This window comes from Heloderma suspectum, chromosome 2 (genome assembly GCF_057233095.1).
Source record: "Heloderma suspectum isolate Gila_16-S chromosome 2, 16-S_ref, whole genome shotgun sequence".
In the NCBI taxonomy this organism is placed as follows: domain Eukaryota; kingdom Metazoa; phylum Chordata; class Lepidosauria; order Squamata; family Helodermatidae; genus Heloderma; species Heloderma suspectum.
In genome coordinates, this window is record NC_139459.1 from 369,202,586 (window position 1) to 369,225,856 (window position 23,271).

The 23,271-nt window shown below is 45.8% G+C and overlaps 1 protein-coding gene across 1 annotated transcript in view; it reads left to right on the plus strand.

Annotated features, from left to right (window-relative positions):
• Positions 1-3,343: 3,343 nt before the first annotated feature.
• LOC146355993 (uncharacterized) overlaps positions 3,344-23,271 on the plus strand; it is a 30,357-nt gene continuing 10,429 nt past the window's right edge. Inside the window, exons 1-5 of the mRNA XM_084831523.1 lie at positions 3,344-3,501; positions 12,479-13,848; positions 15,510-15,630; positions 20,454-20,536; positions 21,151-21,268. Of these exons, the coding sequence (XP_084687649.1) occupies positions 13,120-13,848; positions 15,510-15,630; positions 20,454-20,536; positions 21,151-21,268 (1,051 nt within the window). The 5' untranslated portion in view covers positions 3,344-3,501; positions 12,479-13,119. The remainder of the gene's footprint in view (positions 3,502-12,478; positions 13,849-15,509; positions 15,631-20,453; positions 20,537-21,150; positions 21,269-23,271) is intronic.

A 23,271-nucleotide genomic window follows, 5' to 3' on the forward strand; every position in this document is an offset into this window, starting at 1 on the left:
ATTTCCCTTCTTCCCCATCTCATCGCTATTCCATGTTTGACAACTGCTTCTACATTCCTGAGATGTTAGCGCAAACTGCACTAACTGCAACAACTGTTTGTCAACCCTGATAAAAAAGAAAAGAATTACGCTGAGTATGTGCAGTTTCACATTTTAAACTGTGAAACTGCACAGCAAGGAGATTATAGGATTATTTATTTTATTTATTGCATTTCTGTACTGCCGTTCTGAAACCAATCGACACAGTTTATAAAAATTCAGAAAACAGAAATCATAAATAAAAATATAGTAAAACGTTAAAAGCAACCTTAGAACTACAACAACAATTTCAAAAGCCAAGTTATAAATAAAAGTTGAATACAGCACCATCATGACTACAAGGATAAAGTGGAGTTTGCTTTTGTTGCTAAATACTTTTGGGCCAGCTGCCCCCAGACAATAAAATGCATGATTTGTTCCAGAAAGCCAACAAGACTGGCAGCATTTCAAGCAATGTTTGTGGCTTTAACTGTCCTTTGAGCTGCAAAAATTATCAGGTCAAAACCTTTTATTTCCAGAACATGAAAAGCTTTGCCTGCTGATTCCTGCACATCAAGTTACTGTTGAAAACACAGATTAGAGGAGGCAATTGAAAAACTGGTTGTTTCAGACCTCTAATGAAAAGTCTCACCTCAAAGGGTTTCTGTTCCAATATAGATGGATTGGTAGTTCCCATTTTATATTGTAGGTGGTCATGACTAACTTAAGTCCCATTCATTTCAACAGGTCTGCTCTAAGTAGGCCGAAGACTGGGTAGAATCCATTATTTTCCATCTCTGCAACCCTGATCTATGAGTGTGTTCTCAGAAATACCTTCTACTGGATTCAATGGAGACTTATTCCCAAGTAAATCTGCATTGGACTGTTGACATGCGCTCAGCTTTCTTGGTCCTATAGGCCTTCTGGGACTCATACATTGGGAGAGCAGTCCTATGGCCACTAGACACTATCTAGACAGCCATAGGATTTTTCAGTTTCTGAGAACTGAGTTTGTGTGACCTCGATTCTCAGAAACCACACTCCCCTCCCCCTTGTAGCTGGTGTGGTTCTTTCCACGCCTCCGCCGTCTCTGCTCTCATAAACAGAGTGTGGAGACTGCAAAAACAGGGCGTTCCCGGGGGTGGGGAGGAGAGGAGATTGCAGAAGCTGTTTTAGACAGCTTCCTATCAGGTCTCCAGGCCCCTTCCCTCCCTCTCCCTGAAGCCGCAGCCACATGGACAAAAACATGCATCTAGCCACAAATGCAGGGTGGGCGAGGCATGGAGGAGAGGATCTCCTCTGTCCTGCTTCTGCCCTGCATTGGATAGTCAGTAGCTTCCAACTATCTCAATTGGATTGCACCCTTAGAGAGCAATCCTATGGCCCCTAGACAGCATCTGGAGGGGCCATAGGATACTTCGGATTCCTGGATCCAAGGTCTGAGGCAGCGCTCTGACCTCAGACCCAGGAGCCCGAGTCGTGGCCAGTGCAGAGAGAACCACCCTGGCTGCCTCGCTGAGGTCACAAAGGCAACCTTGGGGAGGACAGAAAGAGGGCGTTCCTGTGGGCGGGGCAGGGAGGGGACTGGGGAAGCTGGAATACAAGCTGTCCCCAGCCTTCCCCAGCCTCCTTCTCTGCCCCTCCCTGACACCTTAGCTAGAAGGGCAAAAACAAAGATCACCTCTTGTGCTCCTCCTCCCACTCTGCATTGGATGGCCGGAAGCCTCCAGTTTCGGAGGCTTACGGCCATCCCCATAAGATTGTGCATGCATTGTGGCATTAGCCTACCTCCTCTGATGCATACGAACATGAGAAGAGCCCTGCTGCGTCAGACCACGGGTCCATCTAGTCCAGCGTTCTGTTCACACAGGGGCCCACCAGCTGCCCGCGGGAAAGCCAGGAGCAGGGCATGATTGGAGCAGCACCCTCCCGCCCATGTTCCCCAGCAACTGGTGTACACAGGCATACTGCCTCTGACACTGGAGGTAGCTGTGGCAGAATTTCACCCTTCTGGCAGGCTCAGGCAGAGAACAGGCACCGACTTTTGTTCGAGCGGATGTTTATTACCAGAACACCAAGGTGTGGTGCAGTCAAGAGTTGCCAACGTGGCCCCTCAGGACTGGACCCAGCAGAATAGGCGACTTTGGTATTTATACAAACAAGTAAACAAGGCACACGACGTAAACTTTGGTCGGTATTTGGTGGAGTGCTGAGCCAAGGGGCTAAAAACTTCCTTCAGAGGAAGTTTTCCGGTTCCCAGAGACAAGGGCCCTGCTTGGCTTTGTGACTCATGCGCAGTACATTAATCAGCCAGTAAATTAATCCGCCACCGTCCTCTTTCCTATGTGACTCTTGGCACCTCAGCAACCCATTCCCATGCTAACAACGCAAGTGTTTTTCCACTAAATGGCATATAGCCATCTGGACTAGAGGCCATTGATAGCCTTCTCCTCCATGAATTTGTCTAGCCCCCTTTTAAAGCCATCCAAATTAATCGCATTCATGCATTTACTGAAGGCTCTTCTGCCGCAATCAATCTGTAAATCTGCATTTTGTTGTTCAGTCGTTCAGTCGTGTCCGACTCTTCGTGACCCCATGGACCATAGCACGCCAGGCCTTCCTGTCCTGCGCTCTCTCCCGGAGTGTGCTCAGGTTCATATTCATTGCATCCGTGATGCTATCTAGCCATCTCATCCTCTGCCGTCCCCTTCTCCTTTGGCCTTCAGTCTTTCCCAGCATCAGGGTCTTTTCCAGAGAGTTTGCTCTTCGCATTAGGTGGCCAAAATATTAGAGCTTCAGCTTCATTATCTGTCCTTCCAATGAGCACTCAGGGTTGATTTCCTTTAGGATGGACTGATTTGACCTCCTTGCAGTCCAGGGGACCCGTAAGAGTCTTCTCCAGCACCACAGTTCGAAAGCATCGATTCTTCGGCGCTCAGCCTTCCTTATAGTCCAGCTCTCACAGCCATACATTACTACTGGGAAAACCATAGCTTTGATTAGATGGACCTTTGTCGGCAAGGTGATGTCTCTGCTTCTTACTATGCTGTCTAGGTTTGCCATAGCTTTCCTCCCAAGGAGCAAGCGTGTAAATCTGCATATAGGAATTCTTTTGCATCCTTTTTAGTTGTGATGGGGGGGAGCTGTAGTGACTGAGCCGTCCAGTAGGGGGCAGATAAGTAGAGCCTCGCCGCCCTCTGCAGCTCAGCCCTTAAACCATGAGGAAGGGCGGGGGGAGGAGGAGGAAGCCGAGAGAGAAAGGCGGGATCTGCCCTGACACAGCGTAGCTGCATCCGCCTCTTATCCCCCTTGCAGCCAGCTGGCCAGTGCAACTGGGAGGGTGTCTGGAGGACATCCAGGGATTCCAGCCTCCTCTCCCCGACTGAGCCCCGCGCAGCAGCCCAAACAGAGTTGCACAGCCGAGAGAGAGAGAGAAAACAAGCCCGCCAGCCGAGAGTCGCACCGGCCTCCTCGCCACTTCCGGTATGGTTTGGGAGCTCCTTTTGGCTCCGGTGTTACTGGGGCAAGCGCGCTAGTAGCTGCGTCACGCCCATGGGTGGTGCAGGGCTGTCTTTAAGACTGCAATCCTACACGCCTACTTGGGAGTCAGACTTACTCCCGAGTAGACATACCTAGGGTTGCCCTGTGAGTTACTCTGCCTATGATGTCTGCTCAGAAGTAGAGTCCATGCAGTTGAGTGGCGCTTGCTCCCAAGCAAGTGTGCGTAGGATTGCAGCCTAAGAGACTGACTTCATCAGACGCATGCAGAGGAATCCAGTGGCGACTGGTGCTCATTGGGGCAGGTGGGGCGGGGGGCAGGGCAGATGATCAAAATTCAATACTCAGTATTCTGCTGAGATTTCGGAGGAGGGTAGGAGAAGTTCATGCGCGGCCATTGGTAACTGCATGCCATGCACTGGAGCAAACGTAGCTGGTTCTGGGGGGATTTTTTTGCCACAAGTGGGTGGGGGAGAGGCAGGGGGTCACCGCCCTATTTGCCCCAAATATAGAGCCGCTTGTGCTGCTTTCCTTACTTAGAAGATAGCTGTCTGGACATTTGTATGTTGCCTCTTTATGACAGAATCACACTAAAGATGGCCTACGATAAAAATTAAAAACAATCCATAACCCAGGAACAGGAAGCTGTCTTATCCCAATTCTAACCATTGGTCTTATAGTTTGCTATTGCTTACTACACTGACTGGCAGCAGCTGTCAGTCAGATTTCAGACAGGTTTTTCCCCCAGTCCTGCCCGTAGTTCTTGAGGACTGAACCTGAGACCTCCTGCATATCACGCACATGCTAGTTCCCCTGAGCCAAAGCTCTTCCATTCAATCACTTTCCCCCACCCTAAAATCTGTATTGGCACACCTAGAAGCCACTTTCGTCACAGCAGGCAAAAATCCAACTTGTAGCAGCCATATCGGGGGTCAGACTAAGTAGCCTCATGCAGTCTCATGCTTCATGTTCTTGCTGAGCTCTTTCTCCCTTGAATATATTGTTGTAAGCTGACGAGACACAGGAATTCCTTATCTTGTCAAAGGTCATACAATTGTATATCTTGTTCTCTGCTGTTCTCTCCTGTTCTCTCCTTATCATGGCTACCCTATAACCCAGTTCTTGTATTATAAACAATGGTGCTAGGAGGAAAAATGTTGAGGATTGCAACCCCATGCGGGAGGGAGAGGAGGAGCCGTTTCATATGTGTCACAATGTCTATAAAACCAATGTGCTAATGTAAATCGGGGCTTCTGGCTCTTTGGAAACGATTCCAGCCTTAAGCCCGCGCGTTAAATAAAGAATCTCTTTTTCCTTCACTCCGTGGTCTCTCTGACTCTGGGTTCTGCAACATAAATGGTGCCGTGACTCGGATGTGGCAGGCTCTGAGCCAGACAGGTGGCAGTTGCCTGCTCTTGATCGCCGCACCAGGAGGACGAGCTCGGCGCATGCCTCCCTTTCTTGGCGCCACCGACCTTTTTGTCGAGTGAATGGGAGAAAGCCTGCACCGGGATCGCCCAAACGGCAGCGAGCAGCAAGAGAACCTTGGGAAGCGGAGGAAGGAACTTGAGCCCTGCCTGTATCGCAGCTGCAATTGAGTTGAAACCCACATTGGAAGCCTTCAGGAGAAAGGCAAGTATATGGGAAAAAGAGGGCCCCGCCTTTAGGGAGAAAGGCCACTGGGCAGAAAAAAAGAGGGCCCCGCCTTATGAAGAAGGTCAGTGTTGGTGGTATACGTATACAAAAGAACCTACTCCTTGCGGGTAGAAGGGGGGCCTGATCACACCCCCGAGTGGGCGCCAGTACCTAGCACGCCAGTACTCAGTAGGAAGCTGAGGAAGCTGGGGAAGCCGTTTTCCGCTCTGGTAAAAAGTGGGAAAAGTGGGTGGCAGGGACATATGGATGTAGTGGAGAGATTGATGATTGTGTGAGTGGCTACTGCGGTTTCTGAAGCATACCGTTGACCGTCCGGGTGCCCAGGCCAGTAGCAAAGTGCGTGGTGTGAAAAATCCTCTTGTGTCGGCCAGTGAGACCCCTTACTCACTGACCAATTCCCATTCCCTAATTGTGTCTGTCTTCAATTTAAGAGGGAGGCTATGGGTGGTGGGGGAAGCAAACCTTGCACCCCCTTGAGATGTATGTCAAACAAAGAAAGAAAAAGGTTTTTTTAAAAAGATTCAGAATAAAGAGAGAAAACAGCAAAAAGCTCAAGGTCGAGCTGAGAGAAAAAAAAAACAAGATCTGAGGCTGTTAATTAGAAAAATGTTGCAGGACAGTCTGGCTTTTAACAAAGCGTGGGAGCGTGAGAGTGTAAGGCCGAAGAAGTAGCTGTTAGCCTAGCGCGCCGAGAGAGGGGGGGCAGGAAAATTGCCCACAACGTTCTGAGTTGTGCAACATCATCACCTCGCCTAATTGAGATAAAATCCCTAAGAAATGGAAACTAAAAATGAAGACCCAGAAGATGAAGGCAAAATAGAAAATAAAGGTGAAGAATCAGCCCCCAGAGCACAGGCTAGACCCCTCTTCGAGTGAAAAGTGTGCCATAAGACTGTCCCAAAGCAGAATGAAGCGGAAAGACCATGTTGAAGATCTCTGTCAAGGTAACCGTGTTTAGCTTTGAACTGTGTTAAAATTGCATAGAGCCTGTAGCTACTGACCATCAGCTATATGATTTCTGAAGAGCGTAACCATTAAGCTTTTGCCGTGGGATTCCCTGCAATAAAGAAATCTCACTGATTTGAGTGTCCAGTGTTACACTGCCTAAGTGTGTGTGCTAAAGAGACCGAGAAACCAGACAGCATGTTCCTGGCCAAGCCAAAATCACGCTACTGCCATGCTCCTGGAAGCTGCAATAAACTGTGTAAGCTGGGAGACCCAACCTGATTGAGAAGAAAAGAAGATATTGGAGCAACTGTCTTGAAAAACAATGAGATCTGTGTAGCTGGCTGGCTGACGCTGTCAGTGATGTTACAACTTTAAATTAAGACTGTTTTCCTGTTTGAGACCCCAGCGAAGAAAGCTAACCCGAGTTATTTGTTGCCCGTGCCAAAGCAAGAATTTGGTGGCCCTGTACCTCATCATGTCCTGTTTTGAGCTTGGGATTTACAAATACAAACAAACTGAGAAGCTTGCCTTTGAAGTCCTGCAAATCACCCCACCGCCTCCCCGAAGATTAATGGCTGCCTGAAAAATGCAAGTATAAGGCGATGCCCATCACCCCCCAGCGTCCTGAGTTTCGGCACTCAGTGTTTCAGTGCTTTCGTGTACCAGGTTAGAAGAGAAAAAAAAAAGAGAAAGTTTTTAAAATGTCTGTGAGAGAACCTGACAGAAGTAAAATAAAATTTACAAAGGAGTTGCCCAGGTTAAAGTGTCACGGCTAGAGAGCTGAGCTGTGCCGCTCTGTTTAAACAGAAGCCTTGCTAAAAAGTTAAAGGCCCTTGTCTGTCAGAAGGGGTGTAGGGCCACACTTCCCCTTTTTAAACTGATGCAAAAGTAGAGAGCCTTTGCTGGAAACATCGCATCTTCATTGCCCAGAGCCTTCACTGTTTGCCTCCATCATCATCTGAGCTTTTTAGAGACACTCTGCACATGAACTAAAATTTTAAATTGTCAAAGACTTGCCATGGACAGTGCTGTGAAGCTTTTGATAAACTTGAACTCTCATCGCTGTGGACCATGTGTCTGTGTTTGTAGTCAGCTCAGTGTACAGCAGGCTGAGTTTGATCTGTGACTTTTAGATTTCCTTTTGCCAGAATTCATGCAGCATAGAGTTGCCGATGCAAAAATGGTGACCTAGAACTCTGCGTGTGTGGGTATGCCCGTCCCTTGATTTTAATGAGCCCTGAGCTTTCAGCCAGAAGAGCAGTATAATTGCTGGATCTGCTCCATCATGCCTTACCATGCAAGAAGTGTTTTCCATTCATTGTGTTAAATTGCAGAAAAAGTTTGTTGTGTATATTTTATGATTTCTTAAATATCATAAAATATATGTGATATTTGCAGATTAGTGTTAGTTGCAACTCCAAATGATACTAAGTGTGGTTCCCAATGGATAACGAAGAGAAAGACAAAAGCAAGTAAAAAAGAAGGAATAGAGAAAGTAGCAGACAGATAAAGAAGAGAGAAAAAAAGAAGAAAGAAAAGGCAAGAGGCAAAGAAAAAACATTTATAAAAAAGAAGCGTGGCCATAGTTGCCCCCAGGGTAAATTAAAAGCAGCTGATTGTGCCTGGAGCTTATTACCTGGGGTAAAGTAGCCACAATAATGTAATAGTTCTTTAAAATGAAGAAAATGTAACTAGAAGGAGAAGAAGAGCCTATCCCAAATGTGTGTCAGTGGGACTAGTGTAAGGCAGAAAAGTTTAAGTAAGTTTAACTTGAAAAAGACAAATAAAGAGACAAGGCTGGTGCATGGAGCAGAAAGTTTTATATAAAAAGTTTGAAACATGATCTGCAATACAGGCAGATCAGCAAAGAAAAAGAAAGCAAAAGAAAGAAAAAATTTGTCTTCCCATACTAATAAATAAAAAGTGTTATCAAGCACTTTGGGAAGCGAAGTTGTTTACAGGAAGCTGTGCCTGAGAACCAAACACTTCTAGCCTATGCTGAAAATGCTTGCTAGTGTTATGGGTAACATGTATAGTATAAAAACCCATTTAGTGCAATAGCTCGTGGTTCAGAGAAGCTGTCTGATCCAAAAATTAAGTACGCCTGTGTGCTGTAAGTTACCCAATAAAGTCTCCTTGTAAGTAACCCCCCCCTGCTGGAATCCCAAAACACAAGTTGGGCTAGAGCGCCTCACCCAGTATCAAACCCTGCTGTTAGAAGCCATGAAAGGCAGGTATAAAGAAGTCAATTAATATGACCAAAGTGTCTAAAGTGCTGCAAGGTGCCACCGAGGCCCCAGAGCGTACTTGGAGCATCTTTCAAATGCCTATCGCCAGTACACCCCCCTCGACCCAGAGGCCCAAGAAGACGTAAACGAAAAAAGAAAAGAAGAAGACCCAGCAGAGGCAGAAGATTCTTAAAACCAGTGTGCCCAGTGTGGACAAGATGGACATTAGTGGCATGAATGCCCAAATAAAATAAATCAAATACACAAAGGAGAAAAACAAAGGGGCCAGAATGGGCGAAGAGGGAGACAGCTTGAGAGGGGCCGTGATATTGACTGTGAGGGGCCGTGACATTGACTTCATAATTGACACTGGAGCAGCATCAAGAGCAAGCAAACGTTAGCCTTAAACAAGAAGTCCAAACACTAAGCAAAGGTCTTCAAGCCCAGCGTCGCTTTGTCTTAGAAAATAAGCCCCCAATTCCCATCACAGAAGTTCATCCTTTCCAACCAAGAGTTAAAGTATGAGTTAAAGAGGGAAAAATAACCCTTTGACTCCCAGATAGAGAAGACTGAAAACTGTCATACTTTCCACCCCCGCAGCTATGAAAGCAGCTAGAATTAAACCCTGGATACATTGGACACGAGTCAAGAGAGCGAGAGGGGGAAAGTAGACCATAAACAGAAATCCTGAAAATCCTTTAAAAATCATTCTAAAAAAGCAGTAAGAAGACTCAGGCTAGACCTTACTGTGGACACCCCAGGAGACTGTCCCCCAGCGTACGGTCAGACCTGCAACTGGAGAATTGAAGAAGGGGACTAGACCCTACTGCAGCTTGCCAGGTGAATAGCTGCCCAGCGTACGGTCAGATCCCAAAGAAGATCAAACATGTGTGTTGTAGTGTTAGTAGTGTTGCATTGTGTCTCCTTAATAAGGTGCAAAAAGGGGGGCCAGCCCCTGAAAGAGAAAGTTTGTCCCAGGGATTTGCTGATAATTACTGGCTTCACCTGGCTAACATCACGAGAGTAAAACATTTTTGTTTGCCAAGAGGTATACCTGCAAACAGGCTTATTAGCTCTTGCCTAATACCTGTCTGTAGACATCCTGGGAAAATTCAAAAAGATACCATGTTAAGAGTTTATGGTGTAAGTTTAACTTATTCCCAAAATGCTAATTGGGGCGTAGTTGCAAAGATCCTACCCCCTACAGAGTTCACTCTACGCACCCCCATCATTGCTGAAACAAATGCTACGTGTGCACAAATGCTTAATTGTCAAAAATTTTTTTCCAGAAAATACAAAGCTATCCCTGGCCCCCTTCCACTGTAATAAAATTCAAAACATATCTTTTAATGATGCCCACATACTTTTGCCTCATGGATGGTTTTAGACATGTAATTCCCGCACTTGGTCATTCATTCCTGCCAACTTGTCTGATAACCACCCATGTTGCCTCAGCCGCCAATTGAACTGGTGCCAATTCTTCCCCTGTAGCCCGAAAAAATCCGTCAACGGCAGCCTCGAGCACTCCAACTAACTAAAAATTGTAATAGTCATGTGCAGTTATATTCTGACTCAGAAAAATTGGCCTTAACAATGTCACTAGTTGGGGTTCCAGGTTTAGCCTTGGCTAATGGTCTAAAGAACAACTGGTTAGCTTGCAGCTTAGCCAAAAGCATAAATGCCACCTCACAAGCATTGTCATTGTTAAATAAAGAGTTGCGTGATCTAAGAGGTGCAGTTCTAGAAAATAGAGCTGGTATAGATTACCTCTTCCTTCTTCATCATTTAAGTTGTGAGACACACCAAAAGCTCTGTTGTTTTAACTTAACTGATAATGGCAATGCTGTAGATGAACAGATCAACAAGCTGCACAATATAGTAGCTAACAAAACAATAAGACAAAACAATTAGCTAAATTAGTTAACCCCTTGGCTTCCAGATCTTAGCTAGCTTAAAAGCATTGTTCATCCTAATTCTACCAGTATTGTTCATAAAAGTTCTGTTATGTCTCTGCGTTCCTTGTCTTATGCGCTTTAACCAATCTGTTTTATGTCTCAGCTAGTAAAACTGCTGCCCTCTATGCTCTAATAGCCCAACAAGAGGCTAAGTAATATGTATGTCACAAAAAGCTTTGTATAGTTATCAGAAATGCTATAATTGTAATGAAATTATGCATTTAAGGGGGGAATGTAGCAGCCATATCGGGGGTCAGACTAAGTAGCCTCATGCAGTCTCATGCTTCATGTTCTTGCTGAGCTCTTTCTCCCTTGAATATATTGTTGTAAGCTGACGAGACACAGGAATTCCTTATCTTGTCAAAGGTCATACAATTGTATATCTTGTTCTCTGCTGTTCTCTCCTGTTCTCTCCTTATCATGGCTACCCTATAACCCAGTTCTTGTATTATAAACAATGGTGCTAGGAGGAAAAATGTTGAGGATTGCAACCCCATGCGGGAGGGAGAGGAGGAGCCGTTTCATATGTGTCACAATGTCTATAAAACCAATGTGCTAATGTAAATCGGGGCTTCTGGCTCTTTGGAAACGATTCCAGCCTTAAGCCCGCGCGTTAAATAAAGAATCTCTTTTTCCTTCACTCCGTGGTCTCTCTGACTCTGGGTTCTGCAACAATCTCCCATCATGGGAACATACCAACGCCTGTTTTAAATGGACATGCTACTGACTAAAAGATAAGAAGAAGCTAGCATTCTTTCAGTGGTTTTCATCCAAGAGAACAAGAGTAGGACCTGGGAAGCCCCAAGTTCGAATCTCATCAGCCATAAACTTTTTAGGTCAGCTTCGGCCTTCTCTCAGCCTGTCTGCCATCTGCAAAATCGGCATGTTAATACCATCCTGGCAGGGCTCTGGAAGGATTACTGAGATAACATATTTAAAGCACTTTGAATATTATATAAATATGAGGATGCTCTTAAGCATGCGTTCTTTTAGAATTCTGTCTCCACGTGCCAATTCTCTTCTCCTTTGCTTCCTTCTTTCTCCATCCCCATTTATGCCACACCACCACCATTTCAATATAATCATCCTTCCCTGTATTCTCTACATATCAAGCCCACCCTGTATAAACCACTAGAGGCAAAAGAAGGAGACTGCTTTGCAAACGCAAAGGCCTTCCGTGAGGGATCATTGTTCAGAGGCAGGCTCAAAACAAAATGGCTTTGTATCGCTTGGCCTGCTGCTTGAAGAGAAGGTGAAGTGATGTAATGGAATATGGTGTACTAGCAAATGTGTAGTATCTGTTTTCTCCTTATCCTCTTAGAAGGAAAGTATGGTATAGTGGATTTTTGTGGAAGAGAGTGACGAGGAGTTCACAGACCCATATACAGTATCTAGTAGCGTGTGTATACTTACTTCGTAGAGTAGTTGGCAACTGTTATGTAATCGGTTTACATAGCTTTACACAAGGATGGTGAAGGTCAGTGCTTCTCGTTACTAACTCCAAGCAGATAACGTTCAGTGGCCGTCCGATATATTTCATACTTCCTTTCTGATAAAACTGTTCTTTGCTGTGAAAAACTCTCTTTCCTGCCAAGAAGTTAAGCCCCCTCCCCTGTTTTCCCCTTGGTAAAGTGGGGGATGTGTGTGTGTCTTCTGACAGTTTCTGGAACTTAGGAGAGACACCTATAACATCCAAACATACTGGCTTGCTCTTTGTTCTCATCGGAGAGGGGGAAGGTGCGCCACCTGCTCTGGAAAAACAGGCCCGACGCAACGTCTGCTGCTTCAAGGGAAACAGGGCAGCTACCACTTTGAGTTGAGGGGTGTGTGTACGCTTATCTTTGCTTTTATCGTGTGCATCCACTTTCCATCAATAAGCTGTGTATCATTCTTTCACACAAGCGGACTTAAGTCATATTGGTACCCTTGAATCTGTTTAGTATGGGTCCCGAGGGGATCAGGCCCTAGGTTTAACACATATGGCTTTGCCTAAAGCCTCCAGGAATTTCCTGTCTCTTAGTCACCCACTTTTTCCTTGGTGCCACTTGGAGATGTACACAAATATGGGAGATTATGTGAAGTTTCTTTTGAGCTGGTCTGTCCAAACTGCATGCTCATCTCTCCTTTGTTTCTCACCTGGTGTTTTCAACATTCCATTCTGTCTCTTTCACTCAGGGAGAACCTCCCCTTTCAACTCAGGAATACCCCCTGGGGAATCTCCTTGGACTGTTGGAAGCCCCCGAGAGTTGCAGCTCTTTTGTCAGCCAGCAAATCCCATCAACTCTGAGCCTTCCTACACAAGGCTGTTAATCCGTTGTATCTACTTTCAGTTTCATCGCAGAATTGATGTTCGGAGCACTACATGAGGAGTATTTCCTTTTCTTCTACATAACCTCTAGGTGGCACTGTGGTAGAGTGGTATAGCACAATTACACTAGAGGAAATCACACTTTCACTTTCACAATTAAATGCCGCATTTTCCGTGCTCTAAAAAAAAGTTGACAAAAGTGCTGGTTAGATACAGAAACGAAACTGGAGGGTCATGATGTCATCTAAAGAACCCATAAACAACCATGCCTAGGGAATAATGAGCACATGATAAATGCTTTGTGTAGAAAAGCCCTCTGACTCCTCCACTGGAATGCTAGAAGACCAATCAAGAAAGGCAGAAATTAGATCTTGATTTTCTCCTCTATATTTCTAGCAAGACTTCAGGGGATTGAGAGAAAAGATTTGGTCAGGAAACAACCTTCCTGAAGGATCATCACTTGCTCTCTAAGTCTAGATTTGAGTGGCTAGAGCTACTAGTGGAAGGGATGAAGGAGCAAAAATTTGCAAGCACAGAACTAGACAAGCAACAAGAAGGAGCAGGAAAAGCCATCATTTCATTTCATCCTGAATACATGATAAAGCGACCAGGATTGGGAGTTTTGCAAGAGGGCAGAGGGGAACAATCCAGGGGGATGCAAGAGTGCTGGGAAGCCCAATGGCAGGAGTTCCTGAGGACACTACAGCCTCTTCACACAGGGGGAAACCCAGTGATGTCAGAGACTGCCCCGTGGGAAGATACCAAGGCCTTTCTGGCCTCCTTTGAGCAAGTGGCCAAAGCCTGCCGGTGGCCTAGAGGAGAGTGGGCGGCCCGGCTCCTGCCAGCACTGGGTGGGGAAGCAGAACAGGCCTTTCAAAGCCTGGAAGCCAGAGATCAGGAGCACTATGGGAAAGTGAAGGCCGCCATCTTGCGAGGGGAAGCCCTGAGAATGGAGGTGCAGCGCCAGCACTTCAGGCAGTTCTGCTGCCAGGAGGTCGAAGACCCCCGAAGGCTTCACAGCCAGCTCCAGGAGCTTTGCCACCAGTGGCTGAAGCCGGAGAGACACACCAAGGAACAGATCCTGGAGCTGCTGATCCTGGAGCAGTTCCTGGCCAGCCTGCCGCCGGAACTGCAGAGCTGGATCCGGGCAGGAGGGCCAGACACCTGTTCCCAGGCTGTGGCTCTGGTGGAGGACTTCCTGATGAGCCAGCAAGAAGCAAATACAAGGAAATGGCAGGTGAGGTTTTAATATTTCAGTACCAGAAAGTCTGAAGGAGGTGGAATGTGCATTAGGCTGTTGGAATAATCTTTGGCCATTCAGTTAAAAATTGATAGTACATAGGAAAGGCTGAAACTGTCTTGACCAGCTTAACTTTATCTCCTGAACGCCATTCCAAATAAGAGCATTCCAAACTTGTAGTGTTGCTACACGCAATACCTGTCTTTGCACAATTATCATCATTATATTGATTAATATATTCCATTTAATAGAGGTATATCCTGCCCTAGTGCAGAATGTTTTGACATAGTAAATACTATGTTTCAATAATTGAACTCATACGTATTTATCATTTCCTATTATACATGTTCACCAATTTATCACCAGTTCCAAGTATTCAGCTACTACAATATATGACGAGGTCCAAATATGCAGCTTCTAAAGTTCCTTTCCGAAGTGAACTATGATGATTAACAACTTTTGACAAATTCTCATTGTTAATGACCATCTTAACGATGAATCTATAATAGTTTTTCATACTGTTCATTCTCTGTCATTCCTCTAGGAGTTTTCAGTGTTTCAGATCCTGTGCAGTACATATCTCCCTTATTCTTACAGTAATCCTGCAAATCAGTTTATGGATGCCACATTTTATTTTGGGCTGGGCGATTGTGCCTTTAAGACGGGTGGGAGGGCTATATTCCAATTTGGGAAAAGTCTTAAGGGCATATTCCAGCTCGGGGTGGGGGTGGGGGGAGAAGAACGTGGGTGGATCTAAGCACCATCTATTTATTATTTATGTTATTATTTTATGTTATTTAAGGGCGCAATCCTATGCATGTTTAGACAGAATAATTCCTGTCGAAACACAGGGCATGGCTGGCTGGGGAATGGTGGGAGTTGTAGGACTTTTTTCTCTGTAAACATGCATAGGATTGTGCTCTAAATTGCTTATAAACCATTTGATATAATAACTCTAAATAGTAGTGCTGTTTTTTCCCTAGCGCTGGCCAGAGAAATCCACCCCCGATCTGGATGCGGCCCACAGGCCAGAGTTTCCCCATCCCTGCTTTAAGAGCTTCATGAAGCACTGAAAATTCACAAGGGTAGCTTTTCCCAGCGTGAGGCTGCAGTGACAGCCAGCACACTGCGCCTCTTGGAATTATGGCTGCTATGCCTAGGAGCTGTGACCAGGGTGGGGAGTGGAGGTGGAGAATTGACCAGAGCTGGCCCAAGACATTTTGTCGCCTGAGGCAAAGAACAAAATGGTGGCCCCTCCCATTCAGTGTACAAAAGCTGACTCAACTTGCAGTCGAAACTTTCTTCAGCGCTGGCTATGGGGCAGCACGTTCCTCTGCACACGAAGGCAGCAGGGTAGCTTCAGGGGTCCATAGCAGGCCATGTGGTGTACAGCTCTCTCCTCCAGCATCTTGCTGCCACCTTGCAGCAGTTGCCACCTGAGGCGACTGCCTCACTCCTCACCCTGCCTAATGGGAGGGCCAGGCCTGGCACTGACAGTCTAGCCACTGCTCACAATCATGTAGCACAATTGGCCTTGAAATAGCCTCACGAGAACCAAGGAGCCACTGAGACTGAAGACAGGAAGCGTCTCTTGCGAGAGCCTTCACTCTTCCAGCCACGTGCCTCTGTTCTGAGTGGAATCGCCCTCCCTGTTTCAGGGGCTGCTGAAGGAGGAGCGTGTGGGTTCCCTGGAGGCAGAGGCAGAGCCCTCGGATGCTGCAAAGGCACAGACCTTCAGAGAAGCCCCGCAGAAATGTGACGTGGAGGGCGATGTGCCGGGTAAGGACTGGCTGAGCTATTCAGCGTTCTGCTTCGGTTGTGTTTGTGGAGCGTTTTTGTTGGCCAGATTAAAAAGTACGGCCAGCTTCCTGTCCTTGTGTCGGTCTTCCGGGAGAGGGGATTTTAGCCAACGTAGCTTGTCGTGCTGCACCGGCTGAATCTCCCTCTTCAGTGCCCCCATTGACGGAACAGGATGCGTGGCCTCTTGCGCCACAGTACCAGGTCTAGTAATCTCTGTCAGCAAGCGTATTGCTAAGATGTAACGCAGCAGTGCCATGACACGTACCTGAGCGTCCCGCTCTGATCAGAAGCTCCCCTGTTTTTCAGAGCTTGTCTGGTCGATCTGGCCATGATTTGGGCTTCCTAGAACAATATTCTAGCAGCTCCTCAGCAAGATTATTGAGAGAAGCTGTGCAAGATCTGAGCCGCTACGTCAAAGCAGAGCTCCGTAGAACAATTCAGCGGCTCCTTAGGAACAGAGGGCTGCTTCATCTCCATTGTGAAATACAGGCCTGGGAAAACTGCGGAACTCCAGTTGTTGTTGTTGTTCAGTCGTGTGCAACTCTTCGTAGCCCCATGGATCATAGCACGCCAGGCTTTCCTGTCCTCCACTCTCTCCCGGAGCATGCTCAAGTCCATATGCATTGCATCAGTGATGCTATCTAGCCATCTCATCCTCTGCCATCCCCTTCTCCTTTTGCCTTCAGTCTTTCCCAGCATCAGGGTCTTTTCCAGAGAGTTTTCTCTTTGTATTAGGTGGCCAAAATATTTGAGCTTCAGCTTCAGTATCTGTCCTTCCAATGAGCACTCAGGGTTGATTTCCTTTAGGATGGACTGATTTGACCTCCTTGCAGTCCAGGGGACTCGTAAGAGTCTTCTCCAGTTCGAAAGCATAAATTCTTCGGCACTCAGCCTTCCTTATAGTCCAGCTCTCACAGCCATACGTTACTACTGGGAAAACCATAGCTTTAATTAGACGGACCTTTGTCTGCAAGGTGATGTCTCTGCTCCTTACTATGCTGTCTAGGTTTGCCATAGCTTTCCTCCCAAGGAGCAAGCGTCTTTTAATTTCATGGCTACAGTCACCGTCTGCGGTGATCTTGGAGCCCAAGAAAATAACATCTGTCACTGCTTCCATTTCTTCCCCTTCTATATGCCAGGAAGTGATGGGGCCAGATGACATGATCTTCGTTTTTTTAATGTTGAGTTTCAAACCAGCTTTTGCACTCTCCACTTTCACCCTCAACAAGAGGCTCTTTAGATCCTCTTCACTTTCTGCCATTAGGGTGGTATCATCTGCGTATCTGAGGTTGTTGATAATTCTCCCGGCAGTCATAATTCCGACCTGTGATTCATCCAACCCAGCGTTTCTCATGATGTACTCTACATATAAGTTAAATAAGCAGGGCGACAATATGCAGCCTTGTCGTACTCCTTTCCCAATTTTGAACCAATCGGTTGTTCCATGTCCAGTTGCTTCTTGACCCTCATACAGGTTTCTCAGGAGACAGGTAAGGTGGTCTGGTACCCCCATCTCTTTAAGAATTTGCCACCGTTTGTTGTGATCCACACAATCAAAGGCTTTAGTGTAGTCAATGAAGTAGAAATAGACGTTTTTCTGGAATTCTCTTGCTTTCTCCATGATCCAGCGAACGTTGGCGATTTGATCTCTCATTCCTCTGCCTCTTCGGAACCCAGCTTGTACTTCCGGTAGTTCTCAGTTCACATACTGCTGAAGCCTAGCTTGTAGGATTTTGAGCATAACCTTGCTGGCATGTGAAATGAGCGCAATTGTACGGTAGTTTGAACACTCTTTGGCGTTGCCCTTCTTTGGAACTGGAATGTAAACTGACCTTTTCCAGTCTTGTGGCCACTGCTGAGTGTTCCAAATGTGTTGGCATATTGAATGCAGCACTTTAACAGCATCATCTTTTAGGATCTTAAATAGCTCAGCTGGAATACTGTCATCTCCACTAGCTTTGTTGTTAGTAATGCTTCCTAAGGCCCACTTGACTTCACTCTCGAGGATGTCTGGCTCAAGTTCAGTGACCGCATTATCATGGCTATCAGGGACATTAAGATCTTTCCTGTATAGTTCTTCTGTGTATTCTTTCCACCTCTTCTTAATCTCATCTGCTTCTGTTAGGTCCCTGCCTTCTTTGTCCTTTATCATGCCTGTCTTTGCACAAAACCTTCCCTTGAGATCTCTGATTTTCTTGAAGAGATCTCTAGTCTTTCCCATTCTGTTGTTTTCCTCGATTTCTTTGCATTGTTCATTTAAGAAGGCCTTCTTGTCTCTCCTGGCTATTCTCTGGAACTCTGCATTCAGTTGGATATATCTTCCCCTTTCTCCCTTGCTTTTCGCTTCCTTTCTTTCCTCAGCTACTTGTAAAGCCTCATCAGACAGCCACTTTGCTTTCTTGCATTTCTTTTTCTTTGGGATGGATTGAGTTGCTGCCTCCTGAACAATGTTACGGACCTCCGTCCATAGTTCCTCAGGCACTCTGTCTATCAGGTCTAATCCCTTAAATCTATTCCTCACCTCCATTGTATATTCATAAGGGACATGATTGAGGTGATACCTGAATGGTTTAGTGGTTTTCCCTACGTTCTTCAATTTCAGCCGAAATTTTGCAACAAGAAGCTCATGATCTGAGCCACAGTCAGCTCCAGGTCTTGTTTTTACTTACTGTATAGAGTTTCTCCATCTTTGGCTGCAAAGGACATAATCAATCTGATTTCGATATTGAACATTTGGTGATGTCCATGTGTAGAGTCACCTCTTGTGCTGTTGGAAAAGAGTGTTTGCTATGATCAGCATCTTCTCTTGGCAAAACTCTATTAGCCTTTGTCCTGCTTCATTTTGTACACCAAGGCCATGCTTGCCTGTTAACCCGGTGATTTCTTGGCTTCCTACTTTAGCATTCCAATCCCCTATGATGAAAAGGACATTTTTTTTTGGTGTTAGTTCTAGAAGGTGTCATAGGTCTTCATAGAACCGATCAACCTCAGCTTCTTCATCATCAGTGGTTGGGGCATAGTCTTGAATTTCTGTGATGTTGAATGGTTTGCCTTGGATTCGTACTTGGATTCGATCGTTTTTAAGATTATACCCCAGTACTGCTTTTCCCACCCTTTTGTTGACCATGAGTGCTACTCCATTTCTTCTAAGGGATTCTTGCCCACAGTAGTAGATATGATGGTCACCTGAATTAAATCTGCCCATGCTTGTCCATTTTAGTTTGCTGATTCCCAAGATGTCGATGTTCAGTCTTGCCATCTCATGTTTGACCACCTCTAGCTTACCTTGATTCATTGATCTTACATTCCAGGTTCCTAAACAATATTGTTCTTTACAGCATTGGACTTTCTTTTCACCACCAGACACATCCACAGCTGAGTGTCCTTTCGGCTTTGGCCCAGCCGCTTCACTCTTTCTGTGCTACTTGGAAATTCCCTCTGCTCTTCCCCAGTAGTATATTGGACACCTTCCGACTTGAGGGGCTCATCTTCCGGCGTCATCTCTTTTAGCCTTGTGATACGTTCCATGGGGTTTTCTTGGCAAGAATACTGGAGTGGGTTGCCATTTCCTTCTCCAGCGGACCACATTTTGTCAGAACTCTCTGCCATGACCTGTCCGTCTTGGTGGCCCTGCATGGCATAGCTTATGGCTTCACTGAGTTATGCAAGCCCCTTCGCCACAACAAGGCAGTGATCCATGAAGGGGACTCCAGATGTTGTTGGACTACAATTCATAGGGCTGCTGTCCACTGGCCATGCTGGCTGGGGCTGATGGGGGTTGGAGTCCAACAAGATCTATAGGGTTGTTGTCCTACAAAATTTTGCATTGTGTGGAGAATGTGGATAGGGAAACATTTTTCTCCCTCTGTCATAATCCTGGAACCCAAAGGGTCCCATGAAGCTGACTGGTGGGAGATTCAGGACAGATCAAAGGAAGGTTTCTCCACACAGCAGCGTAGAGTTAGACTATGTAATTCACTACCACTATATGTGATGACCACCAGTTTGGGTGGCTCTAAAACGTGGTTAGACAAATTCCTGGGGGAGAAGGCTAGCAATGGCAACCAGTCGTGATGGCTCTATGCTACCTCCAGTACCAGAGGCAGTATGCCTATGTACAGAGTTCCTGGGGAACATGGGTGGGAGGGTGCTGTTGCACTCCTGTCCTGCTTGTGGGCTTCCATTGGGCAGCTGGTCGGCCACTGTGTGAACAGAATGCTGGTCCAGATGGACCCTTGGTCTGATCCAGCAGGGCTCTTCTTATGTTCTTATGTCCTTAACAAAACCTGGTTCCTTTCCACCGCCCTGCTGGAAAGGAAACGGCTATGAACAAGGCTGAGCAAGGAATACTGAGAGAGAGTTCCTGGCTTCCTTCCTGTATGAGGAGGAGGCGCAATGGGAGGCAGGACTGCTGAGCCGTCAGTAGCTGTAAGGCAAAGGGAATTTCAGCAGCGGCACTTTTCCCACTGCTGAATCACAGCTTCCGTGTGCCAAAATTCCCTATTGTCCACAATGTTGCTTCTTTGGTTTTAGGTCATCACAACATTTTTCCACGCTTGGCATTTGAATTATTTTGTAATTCTACTCACAGTTTTCGAAAGATTACTTTTCTACTTTTTAATTTCTTTTCTTATAGTACTGTTTTATATCTTTTAATTTCTATATTGCCTTGTGGGGCCCTTCTTGGGCTGCAAACAACTCATAAATAATTTTATGAATAAAATAAACAATAAATGTGGTCACCCTAAGGATGAAGAGATGGACCAGTTCGCCTTCTAAAAACCTCCTTTCATCCTTCACAGGCGGTAGAATAAAATGCCCAAGCCGCACCAGTCCATCGCTTCCTCCTGAAGGACAGGAAATGGTCCAAACTGGTGTGAAAGAGGTATGTGATGGTCTGGTGAGTGAATTTGTTATGTGCAAGGAGTCGGGGCGACACATGAGCTGCGATGGCTGTCCACATGGTTGGTTCCTTTAGAAGCAGTCTCAGCTGCATGGATTGTGCTCATCTTGAAACGGATGCAAGAAGGTCTAAAGGGCACCGTGCACCTAAGGTTTTTATAATTGCTCAGTTTAGGAGGAGCGTTCCCTGCAGGAAGCCTTTCCCCATTCATTTTACTCAGGAAAGGTTTTGCATATACATACACGTGTGCAATTCAGGAAACGGTGCTGCAAGATCAGGACTTCCTTTCTAGTTTGCACTGCATCAGAATCACTCAGGAGAAGCTGAACCATCCGCAACCAAGTGAGATTGCCTGTAATGGGGTGGGGGTGGGATTTTTTCATGGGGGTGGGGTACAGACCCCCCCACACTGCACATTGACTGGCACCACGACTGAGTAGTGGGGCAATTTTCTCTTTTTATTTGTTTCACTGAATATTTAATGGTGGACTGATCATTGCAAACTTAATCGTTTGGACAGGGGTGGCCATGTGAGTTTTGCTTGCTTTCTTCCGCAATAGTATCTGATGGAGGCTGTCTTGTTCTGCTGTCTGCAGGAACTGATGGACCCCAAGGAAACTAGCCTGTCTTTGCAGATAGTCAAGCAGGGTCTGACCCAGAGACCCATAGTCTGGCAAGTCCTGCAGGAGGATGGTGGGGATGTTGATTCTTCGGGTAAGGAACTCTTCTGCTCAAGTCTAGAAAATCCAGTATGCATCAGCAGATCCGATCGCTGTTTATAGCATTGAAAAGAGCTGATAGGCAGAAAGACTGGTCCTGTTTGAAATTCTGAATATATATATCAACAAGACATAATGGGTTTTATTCCATTTCCAGTTATTTGAACTGGAATACAGATAAAATGTTGGGAAGACATACAGAAAAGCGGCGATATGGGTGTATTGCCCTGGCCGTGGGCTTTGAACTCTTAGGTTAGAGGTGCCAAGATAGGGATAAATCAGATTCAGGTTTACTTACAAGGAGATACTTTATTGAGTAACTTACAGCACACAGGCGTACCCAATGGTTGGATCAGACAGCTTCTCTGAACCCAGAGCCATGGGGTACAATGGGTTTTATACCATACATGTTAGCAATGAGGCAGCATGACAGCAGCAGGCACCCCCTAGCGTTCATTCCCAGCATAGACTAACAGCACTTGGTTCTCAGCACAGCCACCTGTAGCCTTGAGGTAAACAAACTTCACTTCCCAGGCACATCTTGATTAGATACTCTACTCATTAGTATGGAATGTGCTAGGCTGTGCTATTGGCCCTTTGACTCATCTTCACTTGCTCAGAGGCTTACTAGGAAGGGAGTTGCACTAATAATGAACTTAAGCAAGGCATTATGGATCTCTAGGCCCCTCTAACACTACAGGTGACTTGGTTACGCTCCTGGGGCCAATACATTCCAGCCCTAGATGATCAAAGGATGATAGCAGTCTACGCAGAAGGCCAAATCTTCTTTGCCCTGCCATTTGATCACCAGGGGATTGATATCTACTTAAATGTATACTTTAAAATGCCACAGCCATATGAGTAAGCACACAAAGCTATAAAGCTGCCAATAACAGTCAGAATTATTGCAACCACTCACTGCCCCCCGATCTCTTGAAACCATTCTGAAATCAGGTTGAAGAGGGACTCCCCTTCTAGGTGATGTTTTTTCTCACTTTGCACGTACAGAGCCCTGACGCTGTGATTTATCACACTTTGTTGATATATAACAGCCCAAAGGTGGGCTATTACTTCTTCCCCCTGTTTGGGAAGAGAAATCTCTTTCTTTCTTTCTCTCTCTCTCTCTTTCTTTCTCTTTTTTGACCTGCCTGTTTTGCAGATCGTGTTTCAAAACTTTCTACATAAAACTCTCTGTGCCATGCACCAGCCTTAACCTTTCACTTGTCTTCTCTGCAAGTTAGGCTGTTTGCCTTCGTCTCAACAGAAACTCAGTTACTTAAACCTTTTTGCCTTACACCAATCCCAATGACGCACATTTGGGATAGGCTCTTTTTTGCCTTCTAGTCACATGATCTCATTTTAAAGAACTCTTACATTATTGTGGCTACTCCACCCACAGGTAATAAGCTCCAGGCATAATCAGCTGCTTCCAATTCACCCTGGGGGCAACCACGGCTACGCTTTTTCTCCACAGATCTAATAACTACCATTTGAGGTGGCCCAGTTAATGCTAGGGCACTCTTTATTTGTACACACCCATCTTCACTGGGGCATGCATGTATGGTTTGGTACCTTCTCTTTTTCTTTTTCTTTGTCCTCTTTTTTCCTCTTCACTTGTTCCTTCTCCTTGCCTTTTTCCTCTTCCCTCTTCTTCTCTTTGCCTTTGTTCCCTTCTTTCCTCTGCCTTGTCTGCCACTTACTCTTTCTCTCTGTCTCTCTTTCTTTGTCCCTCTTTGTCCCTGTCCCAATCTTTCTCTTTTTTCTATGGATTTATTTGCTTTCTGCGTGTTAAGTTTGAAGGCTCTGTCCCGGGTAGCACTAACATCAAATCATTGGGAACCACACTCAGTGTCATTCGGAGTTGCAACTAACAGTAAAAACGTTTGCAAATATTGCATAGCATGTAAGAAGTCATAAAATGCACACAACAAACTTTCATTGAAATCTAACACTATGACTGGAAAATACTTCTTGCATGGGAAGGCATGATGGAGCAGA